The 18,243-nt window shown below is 38.8% G+C and overlaps 1 protein-coding gene and 1 long non-coding RNA gene across 5 annotated transcripts in view; one reads left to right on the top strand and one right to left on the bottom strand.

Moving 5' to 3' along the window:
• Positions 1 to 18,243, bottom strand: part of KIAA1549 (KIAA1549 ortholog) — a 74,539-nt gene that overhangs the window by 15,335 nt on the left and 40,961 nt on the right. For 3 of the 4 annotated variants that reach the window (XR_002435400.1, XM_021387872.1, XM_021387882.1), the window contains exons 10-14: positions 13,385 to 13,587; positions 9,689 to 9,813; positions 4,421 to 4,626; positions 2,534 to 2,757; positions 1,234 to 1,378 (exon numbers count right to left, since the gene is read on the bottom strand). Coding sequence is in view for 3 of the 4 variants with exons in the window: in XM_021387872.1 (XP_021243547.1) it covers positions 1,234 to 1,378; positions 2,534 to 2,757; positions 4,421 to 4,626; positions 9,689 to 9,813; positions 13,385 to 13,587 (903 nt within the window). In the remaining variant the exon portion in view is untranslated. Of the gene's footprint in view, positions 1 to 1,229; positions 1,379 to 2,533; positions 2,758 to 4,420; positions 4,627 to 9,688; positions 9,814 to 13,384; positions 13,588 to 18,243 lie in introns of all 4 variants that reach the window. The other variant, XM_021387889.1, reaches the window with a different exon arrangement.
• On the top strand, positions 1,323 to 9,687 carry LOC110394255. Its single transcript, XR_002435480.1, has 2 exons — positions 1,323 to 1,436; positions 7,695 to 9,687. It is a non-coding gene; the product is annotated as an uncharacterized LOC110394255 (long non-coding RNA).

The following is an 18,243-nucleotide window of genomic DNA, read 5'->3' as shown; positions in this document are numbered from 1 at the left end:
TTGAGTTCCAAGAAATTAGCTTACAACTGACCACATCAGTAGTAATATGAAGCAATTATTACCCTCTAGGAAAACATGCAAAGGGAACTGTTAAGAAGTTAAGTGGTTAGCTGCATGAAACGTGGGTGCATTGCCTGAATGGGATTTACGTAAGTCCTTCACTGCAGTAGTACCTGAGGCATGCATTACAATTACTACCTGGGATCTTACCACATGGGCCTATTGTTTATCAGTAACAGGAAATTAAACTAGCTTTGCAGCAGCAGACTTATTATTTAAGCTCATTCTTGCCACTGTATGCAGGCTGCAAAATCAGTCAGAGATGCAAAAGCCTTGACTTCATCAGGAACTTAGCATTCTGAGTACTGTCTCACTACTGATGCCAAAGGGGCTGAACTCACTGTGTGACAAGTCTTAATTAAATAGCTTCAGATGATAATTCATTCTGCTGCAGCATGACATTAAAATCATCACACCCTTGTTTGAATGCAGAGGGAGACCACAGAAATCAGCATTACAGCCACTTGACTCCATATGCAGCTAATGGTGAAATTCTTGAAGTTATTAAACCATCTTTCAAGATAAACACTATCCAGAGGTTTTTAATATTGGCATTATGCTTAGTAAAGTCTGCTTTGAAGTACATAAAGATGCCTAAATACAGTTTCTGACATGGATATGATTGAACAGAAGCATTCTCCAGTGCCTGCCTTTCTTAAACAGGAAACACAAAATTAATTGTTGAGACATTGTACCAGAATTGTTTTAAGTAACTGTAGCACAAAGACATACTAGTCTACCATTAATAATTAATTCACACATTTTAAAGATGATAAAATTTCTCATGAAAGGACCCAAATCTTTCACTCTGGAAGAGCAAAGGATATTTTTTTCTGTAACATATGAATACATACATGCAGCAAACTGGGTTAGAGTGAAGCTACGTTCAACACACAGTGGAACATGCCAAGCACACTTTCATGTGCATAATACAGTGGCATCAATGAAAACAAGGTTTTAGTTCTTGGCTTCTTCTAGGAACAGTTGGCAGAATTTCATGGTTTCACACTGACAAATTGCCAACGAAGTCCTTGTTTCACTTGGATTTACATGTGAATTACATATGGCTGAAACTAGCCACACAGATCACAATCAGAAAGAATAAATCCTTCCCATGTCACAACTGCCATTACAACCATCAGAACCCTCCTGTCTTTCAAGAGACATACATACAATATATGCAGAGTTGTTGACTCCTGGAGGTCGTTTGTACGTCCCATCACTATCAGTTGTGATTAACCTGTCTTTTTCCGCATCAATAGGACTACCATTTATCTGATGTCTCCGGCGCTGCTTGGGAGAGCGTTTTGCACGAGAGCTGAATACAAAGAAAACAAAAGGAAGAGAGAGAGAAAAAAATAACAAACGAGACAAAGGTAATCACATTTCTTTTTGTACTTTTTCTCACCCCACTCAAGGTTGAGCTTCTCTGCCCATTCTGTCCTAGTAATCCTTGTCTCAGCTCTTTTCCTTCTCCCAGTTTTTCATCCCAGTCCCATTAGTCAGTCCCAAACCTCTCTCCTCAAGTTTATTCTAATAACACTATCACTGCCATAGCAACAGCTGCCCGAACTGTCCCCCTCCTCCCTCAAACTTTCTGCAGTGTCATCACCTTTCTACATCCATCTTCCAAGCCTCCCCTATTGCCTCTCCACACGTCCCAGCCCAATATCTGACACATTTTCAGTAGCAGAACAGACTATACCAGCAATGAGGCTTTGCGCTTGGTATAGTGTGTTGTCTTTAACTCTATCACGGCAAACCAGCTGAAGAACACAGGCTGGAGAAAAGCTACTTTCCTTCAGTGTGGAAGCAGTTGCAGGTAACAGCCCTCCAGAAACAGTATTCCAGTATTCATAATAGAGTCCAGAGAAACTCCATAACAGAGTCCAGAGAAAATTTTCTCTGGAAATACAGGTCCAGGAAGGTGGATACGTGAGGTTGACAAATATGCCTCATTTTATAGAAGGAATATGTAAAAGGTTATCTCTGCTTGTGAGTTTGCCCTTAAAATTCAGAATCTTCATGTTCTTTAAGATGTTTAAGGCTTTCCATACTTTTTGATCTTTTTACAATCTTTATAAAAATGTTACTTTTGGCAATTTATATTTTCCTTGTTTCTTTTTTTGTGCATATAATTTCCATCTCTCTACACCACTCAATTAGGTAAATAAATGGCAGAGCAAATGATAAAATCCTTTAAGACAATTTTCATACATTTGGGTTGGTTTTTTTTTTTGGAGAATTCGCCCATGAAAACTTGAAAAGAATAAATCTGAAAGCAAAACATACTGACATATACTGAAACAAATAAAAATGTTTTGAACAATCCCAACCCTTTCGTCCAACCAACTCAAAGACAACTAAGGATCAAAATGATTCTAAGCTCTGAAAGTTCTGAAGTAAAAGTCTGATACCCTTCGGACACTGACCCTAAAAGAAAACTGATCTTTCCCATCTTTGAAATCCCTACCTTTTCCTGGGCTCTATGAAGACTGTAGGCACACTGCCTCCGGGGTCTAAGATCTTGTCAATCTGCATCTGAGCCTTGCGGTATATTCTGTGCTGCTCCTTGGAGTCAACCACCACCACATCATCCACTACTGGAAATTCATAGTGCCCTTTGCGCTTGGCACGAAGACGAATCTTATTACGGTGATGCTCAATCTCAGACTTATGCCTTAGGGCTGTCTGTATCTTAAAGAAGAAGGAGGAAGAAAATCAACTGCATTTTTATGTGTAGTTTTTGCGAACAGAACTTTCTGCTACTCTTCTGCAAACCTCTCCTTCTCACCTCACTGTCTGATCCTGCCCCCCTCAAAATCTCTGATGGAAAACAAACCATACAAATTGTAAACATGCTTTCTTTCTTGGATATCTCCTCGTGTAGATGTGATATTATTCGTAATAGGATTATACGTAATTGAACAGCATGTTCAATTAGAGAGAGGTGTCAATTTATTAGTAGACAGCAAGACAAACACAAAAAGGTCAGGCCACTTGCCAGAAGTGATACCAGTCTAAGAAAATAAGACTGACAAACGCAAGCAACTTTTGCTTGTCAAACAGAGATATTTGATCAATAATGTTGAAGCCTGCCACCCATTTCTATTAATGACAGGAACCTAAAGAGGTAACTGATCTCTCTGCTGTACATACAAAGCTGCCACAAGCTAGGGAGAACTGTAGCAGCAACACTAGAGCCTAGGTCCTGAGATGAACATAGTGTTCTCAGCTCTACAGCTTCTTGCAGACTGAACTTTTATGCCTCTTTCCAGTCTTTTGTCAAATTCCCTGGAGTGCATTTCGTCATCTGGGGAAAGCTATTGTAACACCGTACTTGCACGTTCTGGCCCAATGCTCACTGAAATCATTTCTACCGGTAGAAAAGACCTGGGCACCAGATCAGTCCAGAACAACTGCCCTGTCTGTGCTAGACTTGTTTGGGAACACAGCAGCAGTAAATTAAAAAACAATTAAAATTGATTTTTGTGGTTTCTCTAATGAAAATCTCCCAAAGGCATTACAAGGCTGCAAGCTAGACTTTTCTACATTTATAGTTAGAATTTTATCATTCTTCTGTCAATATAATCAGATATATACTTCATGGTCCCTCTTGCCTATGTATACCACATATATACATTTTCCTCTCTTCTGTGAGAAACACAGTACCTTGACACAGTTAGTTAAGTTAAAGCTTTCTGTAGTCTTTCACTCTGAATTATGGGAAGATGCCATCTTATATTGCATACAAAACCAGGGTGCAGACATGCAGTGTTGTCAGGCAGTTATGATGCAGTTTCACAGCACATTATCTTTCTCTCCTAATGCCCCAGGCATGCTTTTACTCTGCTTAGAGCAATCTGAGCATCAGAGAGGGCAGGAAATTTCTGTATGTTTACTGTCAGATAAACACATCAGAAGTTGGAAGCAATTTATGTGCTGCAAATTCACACCCCAGGATGTCCTAAAATAACTTGCTTGTATAATTCATATCCTTGAGTTGCTGAAAAGCCAGAAGAATGATGCAGAATGAAACCCAGTGTTTCAGAGACAGACATTTCAGCTCTTACACAACTCTCACTATTGTAAATTGTGCCCTACCAACTAACAAAAGGATGACAGCACAAGGTATCCTGTCAAGATTTCTTTCCTAGTGCTTAAGTTTCAGCTTAGGTAATGCTTACAGAAGGTCAGATGATCTCTTTGGATGGAAACAAGATTATTCCTGTAACTTGTCAAAATTCAACTGCACTGGAACTAATGAGGAACTCCTGATAACAAGAAACTGGATCCTTTTTGCTTCCCATTTGGCTGGGCATACGGTCTTCCACAAATGCTCAAAACACTTAAAAAATACCTCTTTATTAATTTTGTTGGTCTCTGCTACTCGATCAGAAAGCACAGAATTCTGAACTGGAGGTGCTGCCATTGGCTGCATAGCAATCAGCTGGATCTTGCTTGGGACCCGTCTGCTGGCATCGGAGGAACGTGACATCCTATCCACATGTTCAAAGATGGAGGCGGAGGAGTGCTGCTCATTGCCACTGCTGCTCTGAGGAGGTCCTGAATTACCAAAACAAATAAAGAGTAAAGTAGTGCTGCTAAGGTTATCTCAGTCAAATGATAAGCTCTACAGATGCTATGCTATGAGACTTTGCCATGTTTTCTGTCTGTGTTTAATTTACCCTATAGGCCTTCCATCTGATTCACATTTATCGTACAACAAGTTTGCCCAGTAGTTTGCAAATTACAAACATTTTCTCACTACATTTCCAGAAGATGAGCCGTCATTCTTTATTTCTGTAAATCAAACTCTTGGCATTTGCAAACCCTCAAAATCTCAACGCACTTTGGTTCATAAAAGGCTGCTCAAGCACATCCTGCTAATGGTTCCTCTTATTAGTACTTATGGAGATGCAAATTCCACAAATGGAATTACCAAGAGCAGAAAAAGATGTCACACTGCAAAATGCAGTTGTTCAATGATAGAAGGAGCAATACATCAACTACACAAAAAAGACTGAAAAATCCACACAAAGCACAAAGAATTTTACAGACATTTTACTGATTGAAGCTTTTAAAGCACTGTTTTCTTCTCTGTGACAGGATAAAAACTTCACATACCAAGTGCAAGCTGTACAAATATTGCCACATAGTAATTTGTTGAAGAGTTTTATCAACTCCAACTGATTCAGGCAATAGTTAAATACTATACCAGAAACAGGCTGCCTCCCTTAAACTTGAAATTTGTAGAAACAACACAGTGGCTTGCAGTCAAGCACATAAAACATATTTATATATTTTTTGTTGGAGCTAGGCATACAACATGAGCTGTATGTGGACTAGAGTTGCAAAAAAGAAGATGTGAAAAGTAGTGTTTTGTGTTGTCTACATGGTAACACTGCCAATTGTCCATTTGATAAACTGATTTTCTCCATAAAGTATAATCAAAGATTACAATCTGTGACTCTTCCTATGGATGAACACAATGGAGTACAAGGATATGGTACCACATCCTCGAATGGATTTCTAGTAACAGGCTATGGTTCTCTGGTTCAAATCAGAAGAAGAAAAAATACAACTGCACTCTTTCAGTTGTTGGTTGTCCTGACCTGAATATAACAGACAGAAAGAAAAAGAAAACAGCTACTATGATGCATTTGCACACTAACACTAACATAACTAACATAACATAACTAACATAGGGTTCAGAAGAAGACTGAAAGCCATCTTCTGTAGAAGACTATAGCAGGTGACTTGCTCCTTCCTTCTCTAGCACAAAAATGGTGCAGGAGACAAAAGGAATGGTATACTTCATTATATTCACATCAGATGGAAAGCAAACTGCCCACAAACTAAGCAAAATTGTCAATTTTCATATTTCTCAATCTTGATCATTGCATTGTCAAATATACACATTTATAAATGATTCATACATTGCATCATGATGTACATCATTTATAAACACGACTTTCCTATTCAACAAGTGTCCTTAAAGAGAAGGTAAACAGCTCCATCCAAGATTTGTCCCCCGAACATTTTGCCAAGGCACAAAGCCTAAACAAAATGTATCTACGTCTCTGCTGGGTTTATTTATATGATCTTTATCACTTGTAATCTTCACAATCATTAACAGGCCTCATCTTCATGCATTTCTTAGAAGCATGCAAGCATTGTCTCTTACAGAGACTTATTTTATTTATTGATACTATTTGGATAGCAAGGTTAAGTATATTAAATTACCCTAAGCATCTACAATGAATATTTATCATTTCATCCATAACCTTCCTGTTTGCGCAAATAAACAGGTGCTTGGCAGATGACTCTGCTGAAACTATTTTTATTTTGTAAAACTATCTGAAAGTCCCACTATCAAATTTTGCTAAGGCTCTACAGTAACATTAAATGCTACTCTCTTTTGTAGAAAAGATGAAAAAAAAAAAATCTAGGTTTCCCCTGGTCCTTAAATTCTCTCTGCATGTACACTCAATGCGTCTGTAAGGACAAATCAAAATGGAAATACAGTAAAGTATGTAAGAAAACCAAGAATTGCACAATGCTGCCAACATACAACATGAGATGGCTTCAAACCTAACAGGAATTCCTACATAAGATTTGACGAATGATTGACGAGTGAGTGATTTCTCATTTAAAATTACTTATATTACACTATTTTCATCATGAGAAGCCCTTCCTTTCAAAGCTATAGTAGATGGCACTATCTGACAGAAAATTTGATCTCTTACTAAACAGCTGAAGTTGACAAACAATGTAGAGGAATTAATACCCAAATACTGGACAGAACAGTTTTAAATAACCAGTTCATATAGATCACGTATTAGGATCAATATTCCCTGGGTTGAAACGGCTAATTAAACAAGTGTCAGGAAAATTAATTGCTCTGTAGGAAGCTGTTTTCAAATGAAAACCAATACAGTGGGAGACAGATGAAGGCAAGAAACAGCAACCAAGGTGTACAAAGTTTAGTCCAAAATCATGTGAAGCCAACAGGAATCTCTGATCCACTGAAATTGGAATCATCCTACATTATGCACTTTCATATGACTTTCACACAGTTTATTTGTGTCTCGTTTATGACTCTCTTTAGTAAGTAGTACAAAACCAACAGTGGAAAGCATTATAGACATCCTCATGCCCATCCACCCCTGTTATTATAAAATGGAAGTTGCTATTAGAGACCATAGCCCTTAATTTATCACAGAGTATGACATGTACTCTCAAAGACAGTGCCAGATTTCTCCTGTCCCATCTTTGCTATGTCTCAGTCCTGACCACCAAAACACTATTTCATGGGAAAACACGCACGCTTCTTAGCAAGTAGCCAGTGTTTGTCCCAGTAAGGAGGCTAACCAACAGGATCTGTAACTTCTTTATACCATGTTAAATTTCCAATAGTTACCATAGTTTTGCTTCCTTCACAGTGAGAACATTGAATTTATTCAACATGAGATGATGAACATGAGTGAGAATGTTGAAATTATTCAATTTGAAAGAATTTTGAGGAAATTAGAAAAATTTGTCTATATTGTATGGCTATAATTTGTGGTTTTGATATCTTTTTATACATCAATAGCTCAAAAGCAATTTTGTTTTTTTTTTCTTACACTCAGGTGAGAAATCCTTCCATGCTCAAGACATAACTACAGCTGCACCAACACCTCTGTTCATACTTGCATATTAGTTCTGGTTACTTACCCACTCTATTTGCTCCTGACAACATAAAGGAAAAAGAAGAAACAACACAGTAATTATTACAAATAATTCAGCTGGAATGGCAAGTGGAAAAAACACAGCAATAGGATGTTTGTGTTTACCTTTGGATGAAATGCGTAAACTTGGATCCAATTGCCAAGCCACAGCTGCACAAAACAGGAGCTGAATCTGACATTTAACAGACACAGAGGCCTCTACAGAGAGCAGGGACAATTATGAATGGAAAAAATAGTCCCTGTGATTACCAAACCAGAGGCATGAAAAATGAAGACATAGTACATTCGATCCAGTAAGGGCATTGTAGGTAAAAAAAAGGACACATTTCATAAAATATTCTTGATGCTTTTGTCATAATTCAGGCACAGCAATATCTGACATTTCCATAGCAAAAGGACTTGTTAAACGTTACATGAAGTGTTAAGGCAGATGGAAAAATTGAGAGGCAAAAATGGAGTCCCCAGGTAAGATGAAATGAGACAGTATGAAATCAGGGCAACAGAATTGAAGTCAGATAGGCTGAAGCAAGTCATAAACCAAACATCTTGCCTGAGATGACCTCTGTTATACTGTAATTGTTTTTCTATATATTCACTTAGGCATGATTTCTGGTACTTAGTGCAAACCTAAGGCACTGAAAGTATACATCGTCTTCTATTTATAAACTGCATAGCATGCATTGCCTGCTGAATGTACACATCCATCTATTGGGAAGTATAACTTTCTAGTCACATTAGCAGATCTTTCACTTTGTTTTCTTGCATGCTTGTCATAGAGGAAAATGTGCTCTATCACCATTGCTCTTCCAGGATTAGATCCCATTATGAAAGTTTAAGACTCATCCACTATGTAATTTGTAGTTTAACCAGCAAAGTCCTAGTGTTTTATATTGACTGCCTTACATATTTATCTAAATCTCATTACTTCAACATGAGCATAAATTGAAGAATGTCTGCTACGATCTGAATTTCACTGGCACTGCATTCCTCAGTAATCACCTTATACTTCAGTCGGTATCTGAAATAATATGTGGAAAAACATTCAGTATACTAAAAGAGACTGCTCATAATATGACATTTTCCTCTTCTCGGTTTCTGCTGCCACCAAGGCCATATGTATTAAGAACAGATGGTGAAATCACAAGTTTCTTTAACACATATTCAGTACCAGAAGTTTATCTAGGAAAGCCTAGAGATTGTGATTTAAGCCAAAGTTCTGGTAACTAAAACCTCAAGGAAGGATCAAGCCATCTAAACTGAAAAAGCTCTCAGAAATGACACTGCAAGTTCGTGTAGGTACAGCTAGCCACAGACTTTTAAACAGGAAAACAAATTTTCAAAATGTTTTAAATAAAAAATGGAAGTCATCTTGTGGTGCTTCCATCAACTTTAAAATGGAGAAGGGAATGTAACTTCGAGTTCCTCCAAAGAAAATGGTGGCATTTTAATGCTAAGACGATAGTTCTTTACCAAAAAAAATTAAACAAAAATTCACTGTTTTTGATGTATCAACTCTGGATTTTCCTCTAAAACGCAGTCATGAAGGCATCTTGACAAAGGGATCTTTTGGTTTAGTTTCATTTGTTGAAATGGAAGACCTACACATACCTTTCATTCTAGCAAACTTTTGCATATAGGGGCTTAAAAGGAGTGAACCTTCTTTCCTCCACTCTCCAACATGCTCTCAGCAAAACCCTTTCCATTTAGGAATAATTGCAGTGGCCACCTTGGTAGTAATCATGCACACAATTATATGAGCAGTAGATTAATTGCCAAACACAGCTTTAGAGAAGTTACAGCACTAGTGTAACTCTTCAACCTAGCCAAGTAAAGCACTGCTAATGTACACAAGTTTTGTTTTGATTTTTTAAAATTAATAAAAAGTAGTAACTCACCCTTCTTTGTGGCTCTGCGTGGTTTACCCTCACTTGCAACAGCTGATGGTCTTGCACTTTCTTCTCCTGTCTCTCTCCCACTGGACTGTTCACTTGCGGTGGAGTCAGCATCTGATGGTGAAACTCTGCCACAAACATTAAAAAACAAACAAACATGTAACATAAGTTTATAACCAGATACAGTCTTCACATGCAAAGAATTTTCTGTTAATATGTCTTGCAGGGACTGCTAATATTTTCTTCTGTTTATACGTAAGTTTATAATAAATTATCACAGACATTCATTGCTATGTTGTTACTGTCACTGCGTGTGAAAGCTGACTGCAACAGAACTCACACATGCCAAGATTATTTACTAATCTTTCCTTTAAAATTGTCTTCAAGGATATATTGCATGACTAAGCACCAGGTTTACTGTTCACACAGAAAGGATTTATATTAGCAAGAGGAAAACTACACAGGTAATTATTTTAATATACAGACTTGCTTATCTGGCGCTCTCTTGCTAACACTACAAGTCCATGCACATATTTTCCTGCCTAGTTAAACATAGGGCTATTTGGAAACACTACTTTTATGTATTTATCCCATGCAGTCACGAGATGCCTAAACATTTATTGCCTACTAATTACACACACAATCTGAGGAAAAAAAAGAAAAAAAAACAAACGTGATTTTTCCCAGAAGAATCCTTCAGCTGCAGAATTATTCAGATAACACAGAAGTAGCAAAAATATAGAGTACATACTACTGCCCAGCTAGCACCAATGCCTGTCTTTCCATATAGGATTAGCATTTGTGATAGTCTCTCTAGCGATGATTCATACTCTATTAATTCAGTGATTTACACAAGCTGTGCACTAGCCTGTGCATTAACCTTGTTAAGTGCAAGATTTGCTCAGGCTAGATGCATATCTGCATTAGCTAGTGAAGCTCTCAGCAAAATATCAACCTATCTAGAGCACACATCCTGAGATAAATACATCCAGCCAGACAAGTTCACTGAAAGTTAAATTTACTGCTTTCAGCAGGCAATGATCTGAATTTATTTCCCTCCTTTTTTTCCCCACTGATAATAAAACGTTGTATTTCTTTTTTTTTTTCTGCACGACTCTAATAAAGTCACATCCCAATTAAAAAATATTAGCAGGGAAAAGGTGAAATCGTTCTCAATGAGCTTACACATCTGCATCATTGCATCTTTTACTCTTTTCTAACACGGAATGGATGGGCAGGGCTTTCTCTTCTATAATCTTTTCCTTGGTACACAGAATACAAGAATCATAGAATGGCTTAGGTTGGGAGCGTCTTTAAAGCCCACTCAGTCCCAACCCTGTGCCATGGGCAGGGCTGCCCCCCCCCCCCCCCCTCAGGCTGCCCAGGGCCCCATCCAACCTGGCCTTGAGCATCTCCAGAGATGGGGCACCCACAGCTTCTCTGGACAGCCTATGCCAGAGCCTCATTGCCCTCTGAGTAACGAATTTCCCCCTGACATCTAACTTAACTCTCCCCTCTTTTAGCTTCAAGCCATTCCCCCTTGTGCTATCACTATCAGACCATGTAAAAAGTCATTCTCCCCCGTTTATAAGCTTCCCTCAAGTACTGGAAGGAAATGGGAGTTCTGTTTCCAGATACACTAGCGACTTTCTGTTCCATCTCATTGTGCCATGCTTTCCTTCATATTCTTACTTCAGTAAGATGTAAATTAACATTAAATACATTATAGGAACACACAATAGTGCCAAGCCAGCACCAGCCATTCTTTTAAAGTTCTGTAGAGTACATGGCTGTATCCTTTCAAGCCAAAACAACAGGTTCAGCTCTCAGTTGGGGACTAGAGATGCTGTGCTTTCTGATCCCTGTTGTTTTTCTTGTTTACTGTCTTTTACCGATATGGAACATATGCTCACATCACCACTGTATGTACTGGCGTGCAGCATACAATCCTGAATCACAATGTGATGAAGTGAATTCTGTATTTCCTCATAAAACAGAAAACAGCTGAAAACAACCAAATGCACTACACTGTCATTTAACATTTCAACTTCTCCCTCAGGGAATAAGTGTTTTAAATCTGAAGTTGATACGGATATGTCAACACGTTACAGAGATGATAGTGACATCTCCATAGCTAAGCCTAAAGAAAGGTTTGCTCTTAAGCGTGAATGAGGGAGGGGAGGGAAATTCTCTTCTGAGAACAGTTTCAAGTGGTTGACTTTAGAGATTTAAAAATACATATCATTGTTCCAAATTTGATCAACAATTTATTATTGTCTTCAGGGAAAGCATTAAAATGTCAGCTTCTGAAAATTTTCCCTGCTTCTTCCTCTGAATCATTCGAGATGAAGAACAGTATTAACCTCAAGTTTAAATGTGTTGCTTATCCTTACATGTGTGAATGTATTTTCCCCTTCTCCTAATGCTGTCTTAAGCAACTTTTGATCTTTTAAAAAGACATAAGAACACTTGTCCTTCTGATTTGTATTAATTTATTTAAGCTACACCAAAATGAGCTAGCTTTTTTTCCATTATTTTCCAATGTTGCCCACCTTCCACTGTGCCATTCATAGTCTCCTACTTGCAACGCCTATATGGAGTTAGGCTCAGCACCTGGGAAGTTAGAAATGGAGCTGTATGAAGCTCATGTAGGGAAGATGAAGCTAGGACCTTAGGGCAGCCGGGCTTCAGAGGAAGCACAGAAGGTTGTGCAGAGGAGCAAGATGTGCCACAGATCTGCAGCTCAGGAAGAACTACCACTGGTTTCTTCTAAGCTCATTCAACACTGCCCTTGTTTTTCTCCCACAGTGCAGTAGCATGTAGGTAAAAGCACAGGGGGGTGCAGAGCAGCAGACAAAGGAGTGCAGAAATATGAAAGGGAGAGTGAGAAAGAAGAATTACCGGAAAGTGGAGTAGAGAGGAGCTCTGCACTGAGGAGCTGTTTGTGACTCATAACAGCACACCTGTCCTCCGGGTTCCTTTTCTTTCTTATCTATTGCCTCCCCACTTTGTCTTTCTTTTTAAATGAAAATACCCTCCTTTACTGCACAGCTGTTACAGTTTCTGCCCTAAAAATGCAATTCCTTCTGGCAAGACATCATATGATTACAGGGAAATGCTAGGAAATAAATGCTTACAGTTGACAAACTGTTCTCCACCTGCACAGCTGCCAGTTATCAGACCTTTTCCTGACCAGAACTGGTGTGCTATGATAGTAATCAGACAACCACAACAAAAAATACTCACCTTCCCTGAATTTTGTAGATAATGCTTATTTCTGGAAATTCTGACTTATTGTACATAGAATGATCACTACTAATAGCATTGAAACACATCACTAACAGATGATGCTTTTCATTTGTTTTTAATCACCTGTTGCCTTGGTAGCTAGGGGTGGCTACAAAGAGAATGCACCAGAAAGCACACACTTGATGTTTGCAGTACACAAGTAATAAACCGACTCCAGCCAATCTAGCTGCGTCCTAAGCACTCCTCTTAACTGGGCATGTTGCCATTAAGAGAAAAGTAGATGCCAAATTCTCACAACTTTATGCAATTTGAAGCAAGAAATAACTTTAATGGCCCAGTAGAAAACGCAAGTCCCAAAGCTCCAGAATTGACTTCTATCCATTGAAATTGCCCTAAAAATACAGTAAGCAGTGCTCATCTTCCACAGCTTTTCTTCCTCTGTGAACTGACCTCCCTCTGTGCCGAACAGTCTTTGAAGGTTTTGAGGAAGTCTTGGACTTGGGGCTGGGAACATCTCCATTTTCAGATGGGGTAGTGTCCTTAATAGGTCCTGGTAAAGGCGCTGGCTCATGGATAATCAGGACATCATCTTTATTGTGTTGGCCCAGATGCTGCTTAGCAAAATCAAAGCCTTTCACGCTGGGGGCTTGTAGCTGCAAGAGAAGAAGAAAGACAAAAAACAGGAACTATGAGTGACAAAGAATAGAAAGGCTTTGGTAAAGATTTGCAAACAATAGCCATTAGGATGGCAAGGATATGGTAGCCTCAGAAATGAACACAGGGAAAAGAAAAACCTCATGATTTTGAAATTTCACTTCAGTAGATGATACACGGTTTAAAACCCAAAATAAATATGTTGCTTTTAAATCTCATTTTCCCAGCTATTTCTTCAGATTTAATCATTGTGCAGGAAGCCTTTCTAATACTTCAGCTCCAAGGCTGTAAATGCCCATGTATGGACTTCAATGGCTACCACTGTCAGGTCACCCTTCCATTTGTTCCAATCACAATGAATAAAGTTAGTTTAAGTAGATTGAACAATCATCACTGCTGATCCTCCTCATTTTGAGCACCTCAAATCTGCAGGATGTCTGTGAGTGCTCATACAAACAGTCAGCTCATCAGAGGAAAGAGAAATATACTGTAGATCTGAGTTACATGGCAGCTTGGTAATGACTCCAGAAAATGGCACGGATGCCTCCAGAAAAGTATTCCAAATTTAGTTATTAGAAATTTTATACTGAGTAGGAGGAAAAATATATAAAAGGCTTTCCAGTTTAGAGAAATTAGACATTCATCCTAGATATCTTATCAGGAGGCAGCAGATTCAGTGTCTTCCTTGAGAAGACAATGAGTCAGGCTAACCCCTTTCATAACTATTTTCAAAATAGCTAATCTCACCTTGTCAGTGACTTGATTCAGACTTAATTGAATCAAGCCTACAAGTTTCAAGCTTTCCTACAAATTTTTGAGGGCTTTGAAATAATCAGGAATTGTGAGAAACTAATTAAGACAAAGCTTTTCTTTGAGTCCCATTCAATTTTTAAGTACTTTGGAAGTTGAAAGAAATCTTGACAACTCCAGTTTTCAAAGTGTGTGTACACATGCTGACTGCATAGTTACACACAAAAACCCGTGTGTTCCTGGAGCTGATTTCTTGCAAAGCAAAGCATGCATTGTAGTATGTTTTATGGGTGCGTCAGGTTCCAGATGTTTAAATGAACCCCCTCTCATAAAGCTTGGCATACCAACACAGCTAACTACAGGCTTGTCTGATACCATGCCAAAGATAAGCTTGCTTAAGGAATATATTGAAACAATCTCTCCAAAATATTTTCTCAGTAAGCAAACGTTTTCGTAACTGTTCAAAAGGTGGTTGTAGAAAAGCAAAATGCTTATTTAGACCAGTAGATGGCAATAAAAGCTCTCCTGTAAAATCTAACAAATACCTGAATGGTTGAGGTCTTGAGTTCATTTCTGACCAAATGTGTAAGCTCATTACTTGAACAGATCTGGATGTCTTCCGTTGTATTGCATTTTTCTTGAGTTTACAGTGGACACTTCAATTGAGCATTATGGGTGATAGACAGTTATTGAACTTAGGTAAATCATGGCAAGCACTGGTTCAAAAAGGCACTGTTGAACTAGACCAGGTGAAGGTGTGATTGTTTCTCGTACTGTTGAGTCATGGCCACCTAGTGAATCCTTCTGGAAACTTACTCTCCCTCAGGGTTTAAACACTGCATTTAAAATCTTGCTCACTGAATATCCCAGAAGTCATTATGAAATTCTATTTTTCCTTTCTGTGAGATCCCAAAACTCCATGTCTTACTTTCAAAATAATTCTGAGGTGGAACTTTTCATTTCCACCATTGGAATTATATTGGCTTGAAGCACTTTGAATATGGAAACTTCCCCTTAGTTACCACATCTCTCTCTCTCATGTGTTTAAGACATTACTATTATTCTCTCTTCAGAGATATTCTTGTGTAGGACATCCTCCCTTTGAACCATTTCAGTGGTTTCCCTCTTCTAACCCTTTCATACTGCACCCCTGTGCTTACACACCCCTGCTACTGACTCCCAATTATTACTACATTCTTGCCCCTTTTCTCCAAAGATGATGAGAGACTTCACCGTATACTGGGCACAATCCTTGAACAAAAAAACCCTCAGTGTTCTACCCTTTCTCAAGCACCCTTGAACTGATAGGCAAAATTACCAATGCTTTTATATCAGTGTGATGGGTGAATTGGCCAGGCATAACTAAAAGGACAAACATTCTCAAAATATTGGACATACTAATATGGCTTTACTAAGACGGCTGCCTCTAAAGTACTCATTTCAGCATATCTTAGTTAAGTCTTTAGGCCTAACTATGGAGTTGTATTGGGTTTGCATACCCTTGAGGAGTAACACAACATGTAAAAATATATATTTTTTAATATTTTAACTTTGACTGAGTAGTCTTATTCCGTGTTACAGTCAAACATAACCTTTTTTTTTAAGCACAGTTATAGAAACCAATGTATATATATGTACGTGTATGTACATCACAACATATGCATGCACATATGTTTATCTGCAGACAGATCTTACAGAAGTACTAAAACACTATTAGCATTGCAAAGGCAAGCACTCACACTTTAAGAGTTGGCACAGGTAAGACTGAACAATTACACTAGAATCCTCTCATGTGTAGGCACTACAACAGAGATCTGAAGTAAATATCATAAATTCATTTCATTCATAGGATCCCTCTTGCTCTCTCCCACCTTGCTGAATCCATGGCATAGGCTGGGCCTTCTGCTATTAGTAAAAGTTGGGCAGGGTTAAATAGTGTTACTTGTACAGCTCGGACACTTATTTCATGCAAAAGTTGGCAAATGTAGTACATGAAGCAGCAGATGCAAGAAAAGAAAGGACACATTCTTCTATGAAAAGTACAGCTAGTAAGATTGACATTTTGCCAATTGACTGCACTGGTACTCTGTCGGACCCATACTCTGTTGCTTGCAACAAAGGTCTGGCAAGTCTCAGGTATCACCAGTTCTACCCTGAGCCTCAAGCAGAGATCTCCCCAGACACCACAGAACACCACAGAACCTGAGGCTTCATTTCCCTCAAGCTACAGCCAGGTTAACTCCTCATCTGACTTCTCTCCTCCTTGCCAGGCAGAATCAATCTCCCCATCCCAGTTTTTTGCCTCTCTCTAATACTGTCTGCCAGCAGCCAGCTCCTATTTACAGCATGAGCCTCATTGCTACCCCTTCCTTTACCTGGCCTCGTAACAACCTCCACATAGAGCAACAGAGAAAAAACTTCTTAGCTTGTAATGCACAGCTTTACAGAGCTTATAAGCACAGAACAGGTGGAATCTTAGGAAAACAAACCTGGAAAACTACTAACAAGTCTCTGTTGATCACATAAAAACATTTTCTCAATGGTTTATAGCTTAGTCAGAAATGGACAGCTCTCCACAAATCAAATCAGCAAAAACATCTTCACACAAAGCAACCTCCTGGTTATATTTCCTTTAATTCCCTACCTCGTGTCCTCAAAGGCTGAGAATATACACTAGAGTTCCCCAAAACTCTTCTTAAAATTTGGACAAAACAGTATTATTTATTAATCTTGTTCTTCAAAAAAACACATGCTTCTTATCTTAAAAAAAAAAAATAAAAATCAGTATGAAACAGATACTGGAATGAAAAACTTCTGCCTGAGTGACTGAGAGTCTTGCAAAGTTCTGTACAGATATTTCCTGCTAAAAAAACAAACCCTTAAGTTGGCACCACCAGCTCCAAACAACATAAGAGCATCATGAGATTGTATGAACATGTGTAAACATGTGTATATGTATGAATAAGATGAATTACAAAAAGACAAAGTGAAAAAACATTTATAAAAAACATGATACCTGGCAATACTAATAATGGTTCCCACCCTGTGAGTAGACAGGCAGAATTTTTACAAATAAAAATATAATACCAATTACTTGAGAAATAAAAATATCAATTCCTAATGAGGAAACAGTGCCCAGAAAAACCCACTTCACTTTCTTAAAAAAAAAAGAAGTCTACACTTCCTGGTCTACATTAGTCCACAGCAACATTATAGCTAATGCACAAACAATAATAACCAAAATGGACATTTTCAGTGACAAGTGTGATGATTGCTTTCTACTGGACTGCAGGGTCAGTGAGACCAAATAGAATGAATAAACAGTGCTGTTTCAAGTGGAAAAGGTTTCTTACCCTTTCTTATTAGGTGCTGCACGCCACCTGCTTTGTTTTTCTTCCTTTCCCTCATATCAAGTTACACAGTGTAATGGATTGGATGACCTCTTTGAGTGACGTGATTGTCCCTCTCTACTCTGCCCTTGTGAGGCCCCATCTGGAGTACTGCATCCAGGTCTGGGGACCCCAATACAGAAAAGATGTAGAGCTGTCAGAGAGGGTCTAGAGGAGGGACACAAAGATGATCAGAGGGCTGGAGCACCTCCCCTGTGCAGACAGGCTGAGAGAGCTGGGCTTGTTCAGCCTGCAGAAGAGAAGGCTGTGGGGTGACCTCACTGCAGCCTTCCAGTACCTAAAGGGAGCCTACAAACAGGAGGGGAGTCAACTCTTTGAAAGGGTAGATAATGGCAGGATAAGAGGAAATGGTTTTAAGTTGAAGCAGGGAAGATATAGGTTGGATATCAGCATGAAGTTCTTTACCAAGAGAGTGGTGAGGTGCTGGAACAGTCTGCCCGGAGAAGTTCTGGATGCCCCATCCCTGGAGGTGTTCAAGGCCAGGCTGGATGGGGC

The sequence above is a fragment of the Numida meleagris genome, chromosome 1 (genome assembly GCF_002078875.1).
Source record: "Numida meleagris isolate 19003 breed g44 Domestic line chromosome 1, NumMel1.0, whole genome shotgun sequence".
NCBI lineage: Eukaryota > Metazoa > Chordata > Aves > Galliformes > Numididae > Numida > Numida meleagris.
This window is presented reverse-complemented; position numbering and strand designations above follow the sequence as displayed.